The sequence below is a fragment of the Salvia miltiorrhiza genome, chromosome 1 (genome assembly GCF_028751815.1).
Source record: "Salvia miltiorrhiza cultivar Shanhuang (shh) chromosome 1, IMPLAD_Smil_shh, whole genome shotgun sequence".
Classification (NCBI taxonomy): Eukaryota; Viridiplantae; Streptophyta; class Magnoliopsida; order Lamiales; family Lamiaceae; genus Salvia; species Salvia miltiorrhiza.
This window is the reverse complement of record NC_080387.1, coordinates 53828148-53849374: the sequence shown is the minus strand read 5'-3', so window position 1 is coordinate 53849374 and position 21227 is coordinate 53828148. Positions and strand designations below refer to the sequence as shown.

Here is a 21227-nt window from a genome sequence, read left to right as displayed (position 1 = left end):
GCGTAATTGGTACCTGGAGCACCTCCGGGACATCATGTTGTGTTGCATCATTCTCCACAACATGATTGTGGAGCACGAAGGTGAAGAAGCAACCAATTGGAGAGATGACGATGCGGGACATGAGGCGTCTAGCAGTGACTCGACGGAGAGTGGTCGAGCAACCCCAATTTCCTTTGAGGAATATGTGCAAAGAGATACCCTTCTCCGAGATAGGCAGTTGCACGCCGCGCTCCAATATGATTTGATGGAGCATGTTTGGGCACGTTTCAGACCTTTAGGGCCGGAATAGTTATTTGTAGGATTTGTTTTTATTTTATTAAATTTTATGTAATTTTTAGGATTTCAAAATTAATGCAATTTAAATTTGAAGTAAATTGTGTGATTTAAATTTATGCAATTAAACTTAAATGAAAAATAGAAAAATCAAAACTAAAAAAATCATATAGGCTATCATGTAACCTCAATGCAGCCTTGTGTGATGTTTAATAATTTGGAAATATAAATAATAAAACTTCATGATATTTTAAAAATCTTTTCACCCAAAATATTTCTTACTTTTTTCCCTTTAAAATATTATGTATAGTTTCCCTGTGAAGAACATAACATGGCATCAAAGAAGTTCCCAGCCCAAGGGAAAAACTGGTACAGCTTTAGACACAACAAATATAAGCTTACAATGTGATGTTTACAAAGTTACAAAAAGCGATCATTCTAGACAGTTATCATTCTAATCCAGCTTGTCCTGAACCTATGGCGCCGCATCGAACATACAAACTCTACCTGTGAAATTTCTTCGTACGTTTGAGTCAGAAGGATAAGAATGCTAATCTTCAGGATGCATAGTAGCAGCCATGCGATTTTCTCTGGGGAAGAATCCTCCAAATCTTGTCTCCTGCAACATGTTTCTCCAGATTACTTATACTGCGTGCAACAAGTAAGGCTAAGGATGCCTCAAGTTCACCAAAGAAACTTGAAACAATAGCTCGAGGCGATAAATCTAAAGCACCCTATTCCTTATGTTGCAGAGAAGAAAAGAGCCGGAATTCCCATTAAAACACTCTTAGAAGCTGAAGCCCAATGATTGTGATTTGAGGTGTACTCAAAGTTGATTCTATTCAGCAACAAAGATTAAGATTTAGGCAAAAGAAACTTTGAACCAAGATTAAGAATGTCATAGGAATTTGGGAACGCAAAAATGCAAGCAAAGTCTTCTAACCTAACCCTATCTTCAAATAAGCTAAAGTGTTTAGTGGCTGATTGATTCCTCACAAAAAATGAACCCACTTAATAAGTGAGGATATTCTGATACAGGTGAAAATAGTAACTGTAGTACAATATAAAGGAAAGTTTTCCTATATAATTGAGACAGAAGGAGTTTGAAATATTCATGAAGCAATCCACCAAATCTCTGACCCCACAAATATAACTGACAGCTCCCAGTTGACTGTTGGCATCAGCAGTGGTCAAGACAGTGACAAGGAAGATAGAAAAGGATTTAATATTATCCAACACAGTCATCTGTTGACACTGGAGCCCTATGTAATAGGACAAAATTCGAATCACCAATTCATGAAGTTCTTTCCCACAGCTCTGTCTGTTTCATATAAGGTTTCAAAGGTTCGAGACTGGCAATAAAAGGTGAGCATTCAAATTTCAAGAAGTGAACAATTACTAAGATCTAAATTGCAATGATTAAGCAAAGGTGTGAAAGAAGACCAAACAACATAAATTTATATGCCTACCTTATAGATACTCTACACTTTGTATTCACCAACATGCATCCACTTTGTAGAAGACCATTTATTCCCTTCGATAACAGGACAGCCTCCTGGAAAAAAATCATAGGGCCCCGTTAAATCAGAAACCAAAACTTTAAACCAAATAGATCATTACAAAGAAAACCAGTGGCTCAAACACAAATCTTGCCTAAAAACTTAGGAAGAATATCTCTACGTCATGATAGTTCAGCATGAGACCAGAAGTCTCCATCTTCAATACAACATAAACAGGAGGCCGTCCTGTCAGTTAGTTTCCAACTTTGTATTCACTGACATGCATCCACTTGGTAGATGACCACTTATTCCCTTTGATGACAGGACAGCCTCCTGGAATCAAATAACAGAGCCCCATAATATCAGAAACTAAAAGTTAAAACCAAATATATCACTAAGAAAGAAGACCAGAGGCTCAAACAACAATCTGCCTAAAACTTAGGAAGACTATCTATACTTTCATGAGATGCGACCAGAAGTCTCCATCTTTGATACAGCATAAACAGGAAGCTGTCGTCTCAGTTAGTCTCCGATTTTGTATCACTGGCATGCATCCCTTTCTTATATGACAGGACAACCTCCAGGAATTAAATAGCCGGTATCCAAAAAACAGAAATTAAATGTTGATGCCAAATACATGACTCCAAAAGAAAGATGAAAGCACAAATCTACCTAGAAATTCAGAAGAATATCTCTACCCAGCAGAAATTTCACAAGATCAGAAGTCTCAATAACCAATACAGCATAAACTTGAATAATTGTGTATCATAGTTTCAGCAGAACATATTGTGGTGTCCGTCATGCTTCGCATCTCTCTTTGCATCATTTTTTCTCTACTCAGTTCTAATATCTTGATTCTTCGGAATGAATTTAAGAAAGATGGGTTCAAAGTAAAGGAGACAAGGGGTCAAAAATGCAACTCACCATGCAAGCTTGATGGATCCAGAGAAGCATCAGGGCGCATACTCCAGAAAAGTAGAGCGTCACCCATTTTTGGTTTCACAGCCAGGCCTTGTTTACCGCACTCTGACAAACCTAGAGAAGAGCTAAAGTTTCCCTTGGCAGCAGGGAAAATTGTCTCACCGCCTTCTTCAACATCTGACCTGCACTAGTAACCTTAATAAATATACATAAATACCTGACACTGTGGAAGCATCAAGACACTGAATATGTACTCACAAATACATAAGCACTGTAGCTATGCGTTGACCTCCATTTTTGGTGTTAAATTCATCAAGAAAGTAGTCATAGTGAGGCTCGTACTTTTGCCCCACTTCATAGTGCAAAATTTGTAGGCCTTCTCCATGCTCTGTAAATTTTAATTTAAACACGATGAAGCTAAAATTTTGGAAATTTCAAAAAAACGAGAAACAGGGGATCCAAAACAGCATTACGAATAAATGTTCACATGGATCAGCTTCCTGAATATAGCAAGAACAGCCGAATGAAAGCGCACAAAATACTTCTAATTAATGACCTAAGAGTTAAGACTCTTCACCTTTTCCACACTAAACTTCAAGTAAGTTTACTGAAGAGAAATTAGACACTGGTTTGAAATCTAGATTAGTCGATAAACTTAATAAAGAAACCAAATATAGAACAAAAGGAAATAAGAAATAGTAATATTGAAAACAAACTGAACAAGAAGCAAGAAAATAAGCAAGATCGGAACTCCCATCAGGCCAAGAGAAGCCTAACGACCTGTTAAACCAATTGCAAACATTGTTCTTGTTGCTACAAGCCTACAACCCACAATTATTCTAAAGCAGATATGCTATTACCTAAACAAGCCAATCCTCAATTATTAATTGAATCCTATGTTTTCCTTTGCAAGGAGTGTAAACAAAAGAAAAGACTACTCCTATCTCTATCACATACCTGCAGGAATGAAAGTGTAGTCTGCTATTCTTTTTTCAATATTTCTGATAACTTTATCCCGACCTCTCCTCAAGAATGTTCCAGAACTTGTGCGAACCCTAACCATGATGTTAGTTCTTTAGATGACAAGGAAACAGGAGTTCTAGAACAAATTCTTATGTAATGAAAAAAAATATGGAAATGTCAGCTCAACTAATCAAGATAATTAGATGAACCAACCTGCTATCTTTACTCTTGCCAGTCTTGCTATCAACCACTGTTGATTTTACCATGTGGGGTTTAGCAAGATTTATCAGATACTCACATTCTTCCTTAGACTGCAATAAAAGTAGTTTTAGTTCGATTAAGACAAAAGTTAAACTGTTACATGAAATGTATTTCATATAGTAATTTGACTTGAACATGAAGGAAAAAAATGATCCCAATCCAAGGCCCTGCTTTGCCTTCCTAGACTAGCACTCCTCAAATAAAATATGACCATGAAAGTAAAAATACTTTTTAAGAAGCAAGCATGATAGTAAAAGATTTCATCAAGATAAATCATACCCTTTCATACACACGAGTAAGCTCCACTTAATTCATCATCTCATGAGAAGTACTGATTCAAGTGATTGAGAATTGAAGTTTATTACTTATAGGATGGTATCTGTGCTTCAAATGGCCCAACAGCCATAATTACTGTAAGAAATTGTCTATCAAAAGGAGGGGAAAAAAAGGACTTAATTGCTTCCTCACAAAGATTTCAGTTACAGTTTCCGCGATGCAGTTATTTCTTAAAGCTGCATGTGATACATCTCCAACAAGCTTCATACAATTTTTACTATCAATGAGTTAAGATTTACAAATCAATGAAATGGATAAATAAACAGTGGCACGTATATTACCGCAAGAGGATATAAAGAAGTACGTTTCAGGTCGTGTACACATTTCAATCTCCTGAACAATTAATCATGGAATAGAACTCCTAACAACCAGAGGAATTATGGAAAAGCACGTATAGAAATAGAACTTCTAACTGAACCCCAATCAAATTACAATAATCATCAAATGTATACACCAAAACCAAGAAAACATTAAATGGAAAAAATGCATAATAAAAGCTCACCAAAAAGTTGTGATACAAGAAAGCCCTAGGCTCCCACGACAGGATCTCACTCCACTGCTCCGTTCTCTCCCCCAATCCATTTCCTTCGTTTTTTCTGCAATCAACCAAAAAAAATTGGATACTGATGCACATAAAATTCACACAAAGAACCACAATAAAATTGAAAAAAAAAAAGTTTTACACGTCTATTTTTAAGCGTTTCAATTTGATGTGATCTCCGATCGCTGACAATCCATCATCGGAGCCAATGGGGAGAGAGAGAATTCCTAGACCGAGAAGCATCAGCAGCACGACTGAAAGCATTAATAGCATCGAGAGCACCAAAACTACAGTAGACGATCTCTTGCCCTGGTGCCGATTTCCTCGCCCCTTCGCCATTTTCGTTTTTCTGTGAGCTGAAACTGAATTGAATTACAACCCCAATTAATGGGCAAACGATTTATCAAATTCCTTAGGCTGTTTTGTTTTGTAGCATTTAGAATTTGAAATTATCTGAAAATGGAGAAATTCCATACATAAGGAGGAGTTGAATCGGAAGCCGTCAAATTGCGAAAACGCACGCAGTAGTTTGACTAATTTACCGGGGATTTTGGATTTTGTAGTCGGTGACTTGAGGGGTAATTTAGACATTTTCTTTCTACACTAATATTCCTATTTCCTACAACTTTACGTTTCTAATTTATTTAGGGTGAATTTATTTAGGGTGCATTTTCTTTGCTTGTAAATTTATCATTGAAAAATAAGAGATAAATAAAATTTCATCATTTAAATATTTTATTTATTTTTCTTCATTTCTTATTTGACCCTTACTCATTCTTCATTTTCACTACAAAAAATTGGCCCTCATTACAAATAAAAATGAAGAATAAGGGTCAAGTAGAAAATGAGAAAAAGGAAGGAAGAATTTAAATGGTGAAATTTTAATTATCCCTCTTTTTCTCATGATAAATTTACAATCAAAGAGAACGCATCATTAAGTGAATATATTTTAAAATATTACGTTCATGACGCATTTGACTTTATGTATTAAATAACTTTACGTTGCTATTTGTTTTTTTATTTTTAGAATTACAATAAGTATCTATTCTCTTTGTGCACGAAACAAAGTCTCGTTTAACAGTGGACACGGATTTTAATAAAGATATTACAAATAGAATAAAAGTATAATTTATAAGGGTAATGTTAGTTAAAAAAAAGTACTCCCTCCGTCCACGAAATGAGTACCCATTTGTGGACGGCACGGGTTTTAAGAAATATATGAAATGTAGTGTAAATAGTTTAAGGGTCCCACTTTTTGAGTGTATTAATTAAAGAGATGTGTGGGGTACACTTGCCAAAAAGGGAAATGGGTACTCATTTCGTGGACGGACGAAAAAGGAAATATGGGTACTCATTTCGTGGACGGAGGGAGTATATTATTAATTAAAAAGTGGAATAAAATTATAATTTATAGTTAAATACAGGAGAAGAAATATGATGTGATGTACAAAAAGTTAAATTTAACTTTTTTTCGGTGGAAAGAAAAACGTAAGTATGATTCTTTTCCGTATCCGGATTATATAATTAAATAAGCAACTCGTACTCAGATGAGACCTCTACATCACATAAAGTGGAAAGCTACCTACACGCAGGCGGAACCACTACCAACACAAAAAATGGGAAAGGCAAAGAAGACGGCCACTTTTGATAATAAAATTGTAAAAATTATATATGCATGTTAGTCCAGTGATTAATGCATAAAGTCAAATATCTTAAATTTGAATTGACCATCAAATAAATTTTAAAAATTTATGTCTCTTCAACCTATTAAATATAAATTTATGATTTTGATTAAAAAAAAATATGCATAATGCTCGTTTTTAAGAGTTTTTTAACTTTAAAAATTATTTGTAAAATAATTTATATATTTAAATGTTTTGAATTTGAACTTTGATCTTGAGTTTATACAGTCTATACTCGTTAGTCAAGAGTTTATTATGACTTGAAATTTTATTTGGAATTTATAAATAATACATACCCGCATTTAAGAAAATTTTAGTTTAAAATTTGTGAGGAAGTTTGTACTCTTTTGAACCGATCATTTAGATTACCTTTTTAAGGCATCTTGAAAATAAAAATTGAACGGAACTAAACTCAAAGCCTATAATGTTATACAGACCTCTCCAGTTCTAGTGTCCACTACGAGCAATGGGCTTCATGCCTTCATCTACCAAGAAGTATTTTTTTTATAAATTTTTTAAATTATTAGTTTTTTATGTAAAATTATAAGTTTGTTAAAATAAATTCCTAAATAGTAATTTATAAGCTGTAAAAATAAGCTAAAAGAACTTATAAGCCCCGAAAAATAAGTTCATCTGCCCCAATTTATTTTCTCATTATCTTATAAGCAACACTCGCTTTACAAAAGTAACTCAATTATAATTTTTATTTTCATCATATATCATTCTAATTTCATCTATATTCAATTTTTTCTTTTTAACAAAGATTTCTCTAACTAAAAATCATCTCTAGCTTATAAATTCAATTATCCAAATACTTTGACAACTTATGAGCTCTTATGAAACTACATCTTATAAATTATTGAAACATCTTATAAATTCTAAAAAATTATAAATTATTTAAAATAAACTTAGTCAAGCACCCTTTAAATTTCAAATTTGTATTTCATAACTTTGTTTCTATGAATATGGCAAAACCAAATTTGTTTGGAAAGCCATTTTAGTTGGGACTCCACGACCCTCACAAAACAAGTTGATAACTTGATATCATTCTTTGATGATTGTTAGCAAAGCTAAACAATAGCGCTATTAAAGAGGTCGAATTGGGCTAGTCGGCCTTGGGCCAACGGGTCCAACCACTTAATTGTGGGTTGTCCAAATCCAGCCCAAAATGACCTTCAATTAATGGATCAATGTTTGAGTGACCTAATATAGTATGTGAGTGCATTTTTAATTATGATTTGCAGTTGATTGGTGATGGTGTAAGTGATATTTCCTTTACCTATTGTTAAACATTTCCCCTCGAATTAGTTATCGAGGTTTAAGTCGCCTAGAAGATTAATATGTGTGTATATTTTATGTTTTGTTAAGAAACAATTGAAAGAAATATCTATGATCTATGATTATTATAATTTTGCAGTTGGTTGGTTGGTGATGGTGTAGGCCACAATTTAATGACACATTTATGTATTTTTTAAGGATGATACATTATAGCCTTTAAAATCATTTTATGTATGATCGACCAATCAATTAGTGTAGTTATGCCTACGAAACGAAACCTAGGATAAAATATTGAACTCGATTAATTAACTCCTCCTAATTTCTTCCTTTATATTTAATTTTTTTCAGCTTTTACAATCAGCAATTTCATAATGATCCGTGCGGACCATGCCTTAATCTTAGCTAAATTCCCAATAGGATAATACAATTATGATGGCAATTATCATATTTTTTTTTATTCCCTCCGTCTCATTTAACATGACCCCTTTACAATTTTGGATTTTTCCATGACTTTTATCTCACAAAAAGTTTGGGACTGCTTTTGAATTTCTCGAGTATTAATTATACATTTTTTTTTCGGAGAGGCTAAACAATAATTTCTTATTTCGGTAATAGATTGAATGTTAATTTATATTAGTATCAATTGAGCGATTGATATATATATATATATACTAGTATGTGCCCGCTCGTGCGATGCACGACCATCATCGAAATTGAACGATAATTTAAATAAATAAATAAAAATGTTAAACATAATATATATATATATATATATAAGTAAATATAAACATAAATGATCTCAATAAAAAATAAATTATTCACAATATAATCTCAATAAAAATATCAATCTGAAAACATTCGAATTTTCAATTATTGAAATAGCAATTAATTGATTTAATTGATAATGTGTATAAATTTATAAATAAATAAATTATGAAATATCAAAAGCAAGTATAGATGATAATGAGTATCATTATGGATCATATAATATTCTAAGATGTACAAAACTATTTATTTACATATAGTATAACTGTAGTTTAATACTCCCTCCGTCCCGCCCAAGATGCTACATATTCCTTTTTGGGTCGTCCCAACGAAGATGCTACATTTCTATATTTGGTAAAAAATAAGGAATTTTAAACACTTAATTAACACTAATTAAGTATTTCTTCATTACATTCTATCTCCTACTTTATCACTTTATTACCTTCTCTTTCTTACTTTATCACTTTATTACTTTCTCTCTCCTACTTTATCATTTTATTATTACACACTTAAAACATTAATCTACAACTCCTTAAATCCCGTGCCGAGAAGCAAATGTAGCGTCTTGGCCGGGACGGAGGGAGTATAGTTTTCGAATGCATATTTATGAGGTCATTTTGTTTATGCTCAAATTTTAAAATAAAGTTACAATGTATACATTTTTTTTTTTCAATTGGAAAGTGAAAAAATAAAGGGTTTAACATGAGATATGTGTCGTTCATTTTCCAAAATAAAATGTATACAATATATTTCAGTAAATTTAAATAAATGTGCTACTAAAAAATTAAACTCTTCAATTTACTTTTATTTTTTATTTTTAAAGAAAATCGATAATGGTTCTCTAATTACTGATTTTCCAATGAGTAATTTTGAAGCTTAAAAATTCGATTTTTAAGATATACTATATATTAGTTATTTATCTACAAATTTATATTAATATAAAGTTGACCTTTAAAAAAATATTTTTAAGCTAAAGATTTCTAAAATGAACAAATATAAGTTTCAAATAATTTGGTGACTTTAAACTATAATAACTTATTGGTTTTAAATTTATTTTTTATAATTTTTACATCAAATTAAAGATATCGTCATTATCTTTAATTTAACATCCATATTGAATATTTTTTTATAAATTAAAGTTGATGAATAGTGTTTTCTAAGTAATTAATATATTTTGTTGAATTAGTGTGAACGTGTGAAATGAGTTAGTGGTGTTAATAATTTTTTTTAACCTTCATATTAAAAGTATTATCAAAATTGCCATTCAAATCAATTTCAAATTGATTTGAAATCAATTTCTAATTGAAAACTGCTGTTTTAATATAGTATAGATATATATATATATATATATATATTACTAATAAATAACTAAATAACTATAACTAATTTAAAATAGAGGGCGTTTCCTACTTTTACCCTGCACCAATTTGAGGTTTTAAGATCTCTTTCCAAAAATAATCATATAAAAAATATAAGTCACTGTTTTTATTAATAGATTTTTTTTTATTATCATAATTCAACCCTATATTTATATCTGTATTAATATATTCCTAAATTTAAGGGTGAGTCCAATAAAGTATACACCACAATATTCATGCATGCCCTCATTATTTTATTACAAAACTACAATTATTATAGCATCCAAACAATATCACAAAAATATGATAAATAAATAAATAAATGTTACATCCTAGGAAGCACATGCAAATTCAAAAGAATTTCTTGTCTTGCTCCATTTTCTATCATTCATTGAATTAATCATAATCTAACACACTTAATTACTGCAGCAAGCATGCTGAGAAAGTAAGACATTATGCATCATTCAAAAAATTTGCACTCCTAATTAATTACTACCATTTTAAAAAACAATATCATTCCAAATTCCATATTCGCGCAAGTGATTAAGTTAATCATTACTTATACTCACAATTAATATATACTATTGGACGGCACTCTATAATAATCGTGTTATAAAAGTCAAATTTCCAATGTTCAACATTTGGAGATTATTAAGGATAAATATCAAATATCTCAAATTAAACTATCGATCCACGTGTAAATCCCAACCCCTTGCCGTCTAGTATGACTTTGTTTTCCCAATAATCACAGAAGATAAGATTAAATCACCCAAACTGCAAAAGGGCCACATCCAAATATTTTTATTTCCATCACGTTGAAAAAATCAAATTTAATTTTCCTTATTTAAAACATTGGACCCACTTTCATAAATATGGCAAACAACGGCGGACACATTGAGGGGACTTGAGCTCCCACCGAGCATTTACTTTTTTATTTATTTTATTTTTTATAAAATAATTAAATTATTACTCCCTCCGTCCCAATAAAACTGGCCACTTTTTTTTTTGCACGGAGATTAAGAAGGGGATTGTTATGTTTTAATTGAGTGTGACCCACCAAAATTAGTGAGTAATTTTTAGAAAGTGGCCTACAATTGTTGACCAAATTAGTGAGTAATTGTTGACTTAATTAAAGTAAACTTTTGCCATTTTTAGAAAGTAGCCACTTTTAATGGGACATCCAAAAAGGAAATGTGGCCACTTTTATTGGGACGGAGGGAGTAATTTTTATGCAATTTTTTTTAATTATCTTTTAAAAATCTCGAATTCAAAAATTTTAAAAATACAGCCGTTATCAAGAATTTTTCTACATCTACTCTAATGTCGAATAAACCTAAAGTATTTTTTTACTCTTTCAAATATATAAACACAATCACAAAGAAATTAACTATACAAAATTCAGAGAGTCTAATTTGAAGTTCTGAACTATTACTATGTGATCACATGCCATCGTATTTTGTTGATTAAAGTCTACCAATTTGCATAAACTAGTGTTGATTTGGTGTTATATTTAGCCCAGAGATTTGGACATTTGAATTATTTATTTATCATTTAATACCATTTGCAGTAGGTATGTTACGTATGTATATATGTTTTTTGTTTAAATTTGCTCTCATTTGACCAAGTTAGTTACCTTTTACACCTCCTAAACAGACAAGTCAAATTTAGAACCCTAATTCCATTATCTCGTCTGCTCATATTTACACACTCACACACACACCCGCATGTATATGTGTGTGTTTTCATATTTTGCACACACACATATATATATACACACACACATACATATTGAGATAGAAAAAAGAGAAGTAGTGTGTAAATGGAGAAGGCAAACAATCATAAGCTGAGAAACAAGATTTTGAAGCTTCTGCCAAAGGCGATTTCATTCCAAAACATCCCTTTCAGCCCGCGCCGCGACAGCCGGCCCGATGCCGCCGCGCACAGCCGGCCCAGAGCCCATCACAACAAGGCCTTCTCCGGCCCGATGATCCCGGCCGAGGCCCGGCGCAAGCTCAAGAGCCGCGAGACGTTCTCGCAAGAGCCCACCTCTCCGAAGGTCTCGTGCACGGGCCGGGTCAAGCACCGGGGCCGGGTTTCGGAGAAGAAGAAGAAGCCCGTTTCGTTGCCCAAGGAATTCAAGCCCGTGGCCGAGGGCCCGGGCCCGAAGAAGAAGGCGGGGATCAAGAAGTTTTTGGCGGGAGGGAGGAAGTGTGCTGAGCAGGCCGATGATCGGGCCGGGCCGGGCGACGGGAGCGCAGCCCCGAGCCTGGGCCATATGAGGAGGTTCGCCAGCAGCCGTGAGGCGTTCGCGAATTTCGATTGGACAGCGGCGCAGATTGCGCCGGGGGATTGCTCCGACGATGAGAGGGGGTACAGCGACGGCGATGAGGAGGAGGAGGAGTGCCGGATACCTTTCTCGGCGCCGATGATGATGATGGCGGGAGGCGGGGATTTGGAGCCGAAGAAGGAGATTAATTTGTGGAAGAGGAGGACTATGGCTCAGCCTAGGAGTCTTGAGTTGAACATGGATGAATAGCTACAGATTATAATTAATTAATTAGGATGAAATTATATGGATTGATTTTTTTAATTTTTTTGGTAGATAATACTCCTATTTGATTTTGTTGTTGTAGGTTCATTCTGAATTTGCAGAAATCATTTACTGTAAATGAGGTAAAGTGGTAAAGAGACTTGTATATATATTTTTGGAAATTAAACTGTTTTCAGGTGAACGATTTTGAGTTATCTTTTCATTCTTTTGTAAGTTTGACATGCTTTTTTTCTTTTACTTTGGGGGGAAGAGGAGTGGTGGGGTTTGAACCCTAGACCTCATTGTTCATAAATAGGAATTCGCACGGCTTGGTGTCTACTTGAGAACTAAGTTTAACATGTTTCTAAAACATTATAATAATATTATCTTTTTTAATTCGTTGCCAAACGTATTTAACTGATCACTTCAATTTTTTTCTAGGCACTGAGATATCTTGATGCTATATGCTTCATTGAAGCCGGTGTTGGCACGGCCTCGATATTTTTGATGCAGTCAGTATTTTGATAAGAAATTATGTGTTAATTTTACAAAAAAAAATTAAAAGATCATGATATTATTGTAATATTTTAAATATAAAATACTAAATTAAGAAAAAGTCATAAAAAATGTTGCGTCTGAAGTTAGGACGTATTGGGATCTGCGAAATTTGAATTTTTTGTGAAAAGTAAAATGATTCTGGTGGGATAGTGTACCAAAATAGAAATGTTCATATTTTTATGAGACGCCCCAAAATGATCAAATGTTCATGTTTTTGTGAGATGAAGGGAGTAATAAGGGAGTACACTTTATTTTTAAGAGTACTTCCTTATGAAAAGACTAAATAGTACTCCCTTATTGTTACTTAATAAAGCTCTAAATATTTTCATATTAAGACTGAGCCTATTGGAGTGGGACAACTTAAAATAGAAAATGAGTCTATTGGAGTGGGACGAAGGAAGTAGTAATTTTTTTTAAAAAAAAAATGAGTAGTGCATTGCACGTGCCTTTTTCTCTTTCCTCCTGATCCCAGTGCGTAGAAGAGAAGCTGGAGCGTGCGCACAGGACGCGGCATTGAAGTGGTGAGCCGGGTCTGTGCCCATTTCACGATCCTTTACCTTTTTATAGCTCAAAGGAGTTCAATTTTCTTCAAATTATTCAAATTATTTTCTTCAAAAATAAGTGGTAATGTTCTATTTTCTTAGCATGATTACAAGAAACATGTGAAGAAGTCAATCATTCTTTATGGGAAATTATTGGGCAATTTAGTGAAGATTGTGGTGGCAAAATCGTGCATTAGTTTGGACAATAATCAAAATATATAAACACGCAGTTTTCAACATCGTGATCGATATTGGTTGAAGGTGGCTATAGAACTTTTGGGTCATCATTTGTGCCAGTTGCCGTGGTCACAGATTCAAGAAAATTGTTTGTCAATTTTGGTGAGTTCGAATATTCATTATAAATTAATTAGTTGTAATGGTCCTCTCGTTTATGAGTGCAATGCTCCTAAGTGTAGTATATTTACTATTTTTACTCATTTATAATAATTATATAGTTCTATTTTATACTCCCTCCTTCTTATTAGTAGTGTCTCATTACTTGTGGGTACAGCGATTAAGCAGTTTGTAAAAAGTAGATAAAATAGGTTGGTGGAAATTATTTAAATATTAGGTATAGAGAAAGAATATATTGCCAAAAAAAAAATGAGACATTATTATTGGAACGGCCCAAAAAGAAAAATGGGACACTACTATTGGGACGGAGGGAGTAATATATATACTTACATTTTTACTTTCATTCAGATATAATATTTATAAAAAATCAATCTCACAAACCATTAATTTATTAATTACCAAACAAATCAATCCACATTACACTTATTGTGAACAGAAGGAATATAAATTTTACTATTTGTATCATGTAATTCAGGAAGTCTTAAGTAACTTATCAATATTGGTTAAGTCAATACTTGATTCATACATGCTTCGGTCCCACTTATAAGTCAAGTGTTGCATTGGATTGACTCATGTTGAAATTACTAAAATTTGAGCCATTAATTTAATTTAAGATAGGGGTTATTGCCGGAAAATATATGTAGTTTGTCAATTTTCTGGTTTATTACATGACTTTATAATTTGACCAGAAAATACATCAATTTTCAATTTAATCGCAATTATAACGTGACTTTATAGTCTGACAAGAAAATACACAAAGTTTCAATTTATTCTCAATTATAACATGACCTTGTAATTAATTTAGTATAATAATATCAAAGTTTAATACATTAAATATTTTTAATTTTCTTTTCATCTCACAATATACTATATATATACATATATATTTGATAAATATACATCTATATGTAAATAATATATAATAATATTTACTTTTTAACATAGTTTCTATTATATATGTACCTAAATTATTTTTTGGTCCTTATTATTTTATAATTCCATAATTTAAATAAATAAATACTCCCCCCGTCCACTAATTGTTGTCCTAGGTGAAGTGTAAATTTACACTTCACCTAGGACAACAATTAGTGGACGGAGGGAGTACTTATTATATATGTAATATATTAATAGAATATTAAAATCAAATATATATATATATATATATATATATATATATATATATATATATATATATACAGGGGCGGAGCTAGGGGTGGGGCAGGGGGGTCACTGGGCCCCCCCTGGGATTTTAAAAAATAGCAGGGGTATTTTCATAATTTTATATTAAAAATAAAAAATATATAATTTTGTCTGCATTATTATTATGTTGAGCTATTTTAAATTGTAATTGGTATGCAATATTTAGAGTTAAGACGTTTTGAAGAAGTGAACACATAATTAATTTATACATATCATAATTGGATTGGATTCTAGAGATTTATTTTTTTAATTTGATATTGAAAGTTACTTTGTCTTACAAAGTTTTATGAGATTTTTGCAAATAAAATCACAAACTATTTCAAATTTGTAATTTTAATGTGACTTTTGACTGTGGCGAATTAAATCACTATTTTTTCAATTTTTTCAATTACATCCCCTATTTTTTTTTTTCGATCGTCAGAGTGTTGAATTGCAGCTTACGTGGATTAGTAAAGACGACGTCGTTTTTGTGAGGCCTAAACGACGTCGTTTCGTACAATTTCAATTATTTTTTTTTTCAAATTAGAAAGAGACTGTATCTTGTATTTGCACCATAATTTTCAATATGTAGTAATTTTATTGCAAAATACATCGTAACATGAATATTACATGGAGAAATAATTCACACAAACTTCAAGTCAACAATTCGACAATCGAAAAAATTGGGGGATGAAATTCCAAAAATTAAAAAAGATGAGTGATTTACTTCGCTACATTTTCAAAGTTACGTTAAAAAAAATTTGGACCCCCCTGAATCAAAAGTCTGGCTCCGCCCCTATATATATATATATATATATATATATATATATATATATATATATATATATATATATAGGGAGAGGTTCAAGAAAGAACCATAAATAAAAGAAGACCGGAGAACCATTTTCAGCCATTCGATCATCAAGATCTACGGTGGATGCATCATCTTGTTGGATAAATGCAGATCCTGGGTTCGAATCTTGAAGGGAACATTTTTTTTTATTTTTTTAGTGCATTAATTTTAACAGCGAATGCATTAATTTTTACAGTGGATGCATTAGATTTGATGGTTCTCCCGTTCTCACAAATAATGTAGTTCTTTCTAGAACCATACCATATATATATATATATATATATATATATATATATATATATATATATATATATATATATAGGAAGAGGTTCTAATAAAAACCTCTTTTAAAATGAGAACTAAGAACCACATCTTAGCCTTTAAAATTGAAGATCTAGTGGTTGGAATTAATTTAGAAAAATATGCGCCTAAAATGGTTCCAATAGTTGTAGATAGCCGTTTTTTTAGTTTTTAATTAGTCAAAGGTTATATTTGTCTTTTACTATTTACTTAATTAATCCTAAATGTTTAGTTAGTCTAGTTAGTCGTGTGTTTCATTGTTTTGTTTTTAATCTTTGCTTTTTTTAATAAAAGAGTTATAATTGAAAAAGATTATTCTTTTTAATGAAAGAGGATTGTTTATTTTTGTTGAAAAAGATGATAATGCACATATGATATTAAATTGCACATATGATAATGCACATGAATTAATGTATATAGCACAGATATATGATGATAATGCACATATTAGATAATAGAATTTGATCATTATTCGTACGAAATACCTTTTGTAAATTTTTATATTTAAATGGTGTACTGGCTAAAAAAATAATGCACATATTCTACTATTGTATATTCATTGACACAACAAATAAGAAATAAATATATTTACTGCGCATCTATGCAACAATAATTATAATTCATATGCACACCAACATGTTCTGCTGTGCAACTATAACATTTTATTGTGCACTGAAGAAATATGTATTTTATGCAATTGAAACCAACAATGTATCACATATTAGAAAAAAAAGACGTAAGATCAGTTGTCCTTTATAAAATAATGTGAAAATTGATGTAAATGATAACAAAATAGTTTAAGAATAACTCGTCATACGTAATCATATTAGAAAACAAAATTTGTTCCCACACAGTGTACTATTCAAACCAAAAGTCATCCAAAATATCTTTTCCATCTTCTCATCTGGTACGGATAAGAAATTTTGATAATATTCAGATGCACCCTCATTACATCATTCTTGACGTAGTTACTTGTCCATCCTATCATAGTTGAACGAGTTGTACGAAGCCTAATCAAATGTCTTTCTGGATTTTAGCAGATGCTTTCTTCACATGAGACATATTTAACTGTGCAACAACAAAAACAAAAACATTATCAACTTTGTATGGTAAAAAAATTAGGGAATCATAACTATGCATTTAAATGTGAAACAATATGCAACATAAGACAATTACGAATGCAATTATACAAAACATTGAATCTGTACACATAGTAACCAATAAATCAAATTTGTGCAAGTGTGCATCTATGCAATATTCCAAACTTTGTATCACTTAATATACTAATTTTATTTTTAATTATTAAAGTAAATGGTGCTCGTGCAGCTAGGGATGGCAATCGGGTACGACGGGTACGGATAGTGACTATCCATACCCATACCCACGAACTAAATGGATAGTGGTTGCTACCCACGAAACTATCCATGGATATCAAATGGTATCCAAACCCACTACCCGCGGATACCCGCTACCCGTCGGGTATCCGCGAAACCCGCTATCCGACGGGTATCCGTCACCCACTATCCGACGGATACCTGCTATCCGCCGGATACCCACTATCCGCTGGATACCCACGAAATAGAATTTAAATATAAATTTACAACAAATTTAATAGAAAAAAAAAATCAACACAAATAGCATAGTTCAAATCCACAAAGAACAATGTTTAAATTCATCAACTAAAATATAAAATCCAACAAAGAACAATGTCTATAATTGCTCGACAGTAGAAATAGAACCCTCTTCATTAAACTCTTCTTCTTCATCTTCAAGACAAGTCCAAAAGCTTCCATTCTTTCCTTGACCTATGAAATAAGCAATTATTTACATTAGATATATGAAATAAAAGATTAATTATAATTATAAATTTACATACCTTCGAGTTGATTTCGTAGCCAATTTTGAGTACACATTAATGCTTCTAATAGCTTTGGTTTGAGACGACTGCGGTGCTCAATATTAGACTTTGGGCCTTATTGTTTGGGCCTATTTTAAAATATAAAATACTAGCCCATAATCTCAAAATATGTATTTAAAGCCCATATTTATAGAATTTTTTGTGGATATTTGACGGGTAATTGGCGGGTATTTTTTGCGGGTAAACGGGTTTCGCGGGTATGGATAGTAAGTATCCAAACCCATACCCACGAACTAAATGGATAGTGAATTGTACCCACGAAACTATCCGTGGATATCAAATGGTATCCAAACCCACCCTAATGGGTTCGGGTTTTCGCGGATATCCACTACCCGCGGGTAGATTGCCATCCCTACGTGCAGCATGAGGATTACTAGTTCCATCAAAACCTTATCCACTTAGAGGTAGAGTTTAAGATCTTTAAAAAGGGCGAAAATTTATATTTTATATAGGAATAAGTTTGGACAGATAAAATTACAATCTTATATATAATATATAATCACAGGACTTTCATCAAACACTTGGCATACGAAACACTTCATATTCCCAACATTTCAAGATTTGCGATACAAATTCTCAACATTTTGAGCATGTATGCATCTATGCATCTATGCATATGTGAAGAACCAATGAAAATAACTCATCCAAGTCCTTAACATTTTTACACAATTTAACTATCAATGAAGATCCAAGCTTGTCGTTGGCAATGCTCCCATTATTAACGAGCTTGCTTTTCCTACCCAACGGGTTTGTATAACAGTCCAAAACCTTAAATCTAGTTTAATTCCACACAAGGACAACACCGAATAATTCATCGAATTTCCAAATTATAGATGCATCATGAATCTGTGCAACCAAAACCAACATCTATGCAAGTTAAAATTAAAATCAATAACTAAATCAATTCCACCCAAGAACAACACTGATTATTCATCGAATTTCCAAAATTATTGATGCATCATGCATCTGTGCAACCAAAACCAAAATCTATGCAAGTTAAAATCAAAATCAATAACTAAATCAATTCCACCTAAGGACAACACCGAATAATAATGCATCTGTGCAACCAAAACCAACATCTATGCAAGTTAAAATCGAAATGGTTAAGTAATTACCTGTTTTGAATCGTCGAAATTAAAATCGACTTCAGTAAATATCTCCGCTGTCGCCGCCTTGTACAAATCGCTCTGCCTCCGCCGCCGCCTTCAACAGACCCCTTAAGTAAATCGATCTGCCTCCGTCGCCGCCTTGTTAGAATCGCCGGGGAACAACCCCTTAAGTAAATCGCTCCGCCTCCGTCGCCGCCTTCAACAGACCGACGCCTAAGTATCTCCCCGTCGCCGGAAATGCCTTCGTCTTTCACAGTTCTACGTCAATCGCCTCCGCCGCCGACGTGCACAAATCGGCGCCCAATTTTCCTTCAACCGCCTTCGTCTTGCACAGTTAGATTCTAACACCGGAAAATTCGATCGGCGTCCAATTCTTCCTAGTCGGCTTTTTCACCAAACTCGATTCTACCGTGGGAAACTTCGATCGGCGTCCAATTCTCCCAAGTCGGTGGATTTTAGGTGCATAGGCGACTCCTCAAGTTTAAACCCTAGATAAAAGTTCAAATGTGAAAATGAATTGGGAATGAGAGATCGTGAGAGTGATTTAATTATTGTATTACATTTTTAACCTTTGAAATTCAATTACATTTAAATTAGTAATAAATTATGCATCTGTAGTTTAATCTCAACCATCTATTTTTTTAAAATCAATGGTTTAGATTAGGTTCCTAGTTTTCATCTTAAGGGGGGTTTCTACATTAACCACACCCTATATATATATATATATATATATATATATATATATATATATATATAGGGTGTGGTTATAGTGAGAACCACAATTATCGTGGGAACATAAGAACCAATAAAATTATTGCATCTGCTATACAAATTAATGCATCCGCTATTAAATTTAATGCATCCGAAAAAACTAATTTTTTGGCTCCCTTCAGGATTCGAACCCAGCACCTGCATCCATCCACCAAGATGATGCATCCACCGTAGATCTTGATGATCGAATGGCTTAAAATGGTTCTCCGTTCTTATTTTATTAGTGGTTCTTATTTGAACCTCTCCCTATATATATATATATATATATATATATATAGGAAGAGGTTCTAATAAAAACCTCTGTTAAAATGAGAACTAGGAACCTAATCTTGACCTTTTAAATATTAGATCCAATGGTTAGGATTTAGTCAACAAAAGAAACTGTGCATCTATTATATTTTACTGTGCAATTAAAAAATATACAATTTATGCAATTGAAACCAACAATGCAAAATACTCAAGCAAATCGAAATTGTGCAACTATGCAATTGAAACTGTGCATCTATGCAATTGAAATTGTGCATCTGTAGTTTAATCTCAGCCCTCTATTTTATTTAAATCAATGGTTTTAAATTGGTTCCTAGTTTTCATCTTAAGAGGGGTTTTTATATTAACCATACCATATATATATATATATATATATATATATATATGTGTGTGTGTGTGTGTGTGTGTGTGTGTGTGTGCGCGCGCGCGCGCGTGTGCATTTGTGCGTTGAAAATGTAGATATATATATATATATATATATATATATATATATATATGTGTGTGTGTGTGTGTGCATATATATATGTATTTTTAAACCATCAATATAATATCTTGATATATATATATATATATGAAATAATTAATCATCTAACTTAATTTTTATAAAAATTAATCAAGTAATTAACAATATTTTATACATAACAATTTAATATAAATACAATAAATATTAATACATCTATGATGAAAAATAATCTAAATAAGGTCATGTTATAATTGAGAATAAATTGAAACTTGGTGAATTTTCTTGTCAGACTATAAAGTCATGTTATAATTGCGATTAAATTGAAAATTGATGTATTTTCTGGTCAAATTATAAAGTCATGTTATAAACCAGAAAATTGACAAACTACATGTATTTTCCGGCAATAACCCCTTTAAGATAATTTCTTAAATTAAAATTATATTAATTTAAATTACTAAAATTTGTATGTATCCAAATTACGTATATTTAAATTAGTAATAGAGCCC

The 21227-nt window shown here is 32.3% G+C and overlaps 2 protein-coding genes across 9 annotated transcripts; one reads left to right on the top strand and one right to left on the bottom strand.

The window, feature by feature from the left end:
- Positions 1 to 532: 532 nt before the first annotated feature.
- On the bottom strand, positions 533 to 5383 carry LOC130994242 (probable prolyl 4-hydroxylase 3). Of its 8 annotated transcripts, none has more exons than XM_057919293.1 (9): positions 5271 to 5383; positions 4937 to 5150; positions 4756 to 4849; positions 3870 to 3967; positions 3651 to 3748; positions 2952 to 3081; positions 2697 to 2875; positions 1743 to 1828; positions 533 to 892 (listed from the first exon to the last, which is right to left on the bottom strand). In XM_057919293.1, the coding sequence occupies exons 2-8, from the start codon at positions 5131 to 5133 to the stop codon at positions 1755 to 1757; spliced, it is 870 nt and encodes a 289-aa protein (XP_057775276.1). In that variant the 5' UTR covers positions 5134 to 5150; positions 5271 to 5383; the 3' UTR covers positions 533 to 892; positions 1743 to 1754. The 8 variants fall into 8 exon arrangements, 6 of the variants coding, with proteins under 6 accessions (XP_057775276.1, XP_057775273.1, XP_057775294.1 ...); XM_057919290.1 differs by having other exon boundaries at positions 4937 to 5156; positions 5271 to 5322; XM_057919298.1 differs by lacking the exon at positions 533 to 892 and adding an exon at positions 1135 to 1625 and having other exon boundaries at positions 4937 to 5156; positions 5271 to 5322.
- A 6012-nt stretch (positions 5384 to 11395) lies between these two features.
- LOC130994314 (uncharacterized protein At1g76070-like) lies at positions 11396 to 12609 on the top strand. Its single transcript, XM_057919362.1, has one exon. It carries the CDS (start codon positions 11697 to 11699, stop codon positions 12411 to 12413), a length of 717 nt encoding a protein of 238 aa, XP_057775345.1. The 5' UTR covers positions 11396 to 11696; the 3' UTR covers positions 12414 to 12609.
- Positions 12610 to 21227: the final 8618 nt, after the last annotated feature.

Coding starts and splice junctions, on each gene's coding strand:
- LOC130994242 (XM_057919283.1), bottom strand. CDS start 5,133: ATGGCGAAGGGGCGAGGAAATCGGCACCAGGGCAAGAGATCGTCTACT. Junction 4,850..4,936: donor AAACGCTTAAAAATAGACGT/GTAAAACTTTTT, acceptor GGTTGATTGCAG/AAAAAACGAAGGAAATGGAT. Junction 2,876..2,951: donor GCTACAGTGCTTATGTATTT/GTGAGTACATAT, acceptor TTACTAGTGCAG/GTCAGATGTTGAAGAAGGCG.
- LOC130994314 (XM_057919362.1), top strand. CDS start 11,697: ATGGAGAAGGCAAACAATCATAAGCTGAGAAACAAGATTTTGAAGCTT.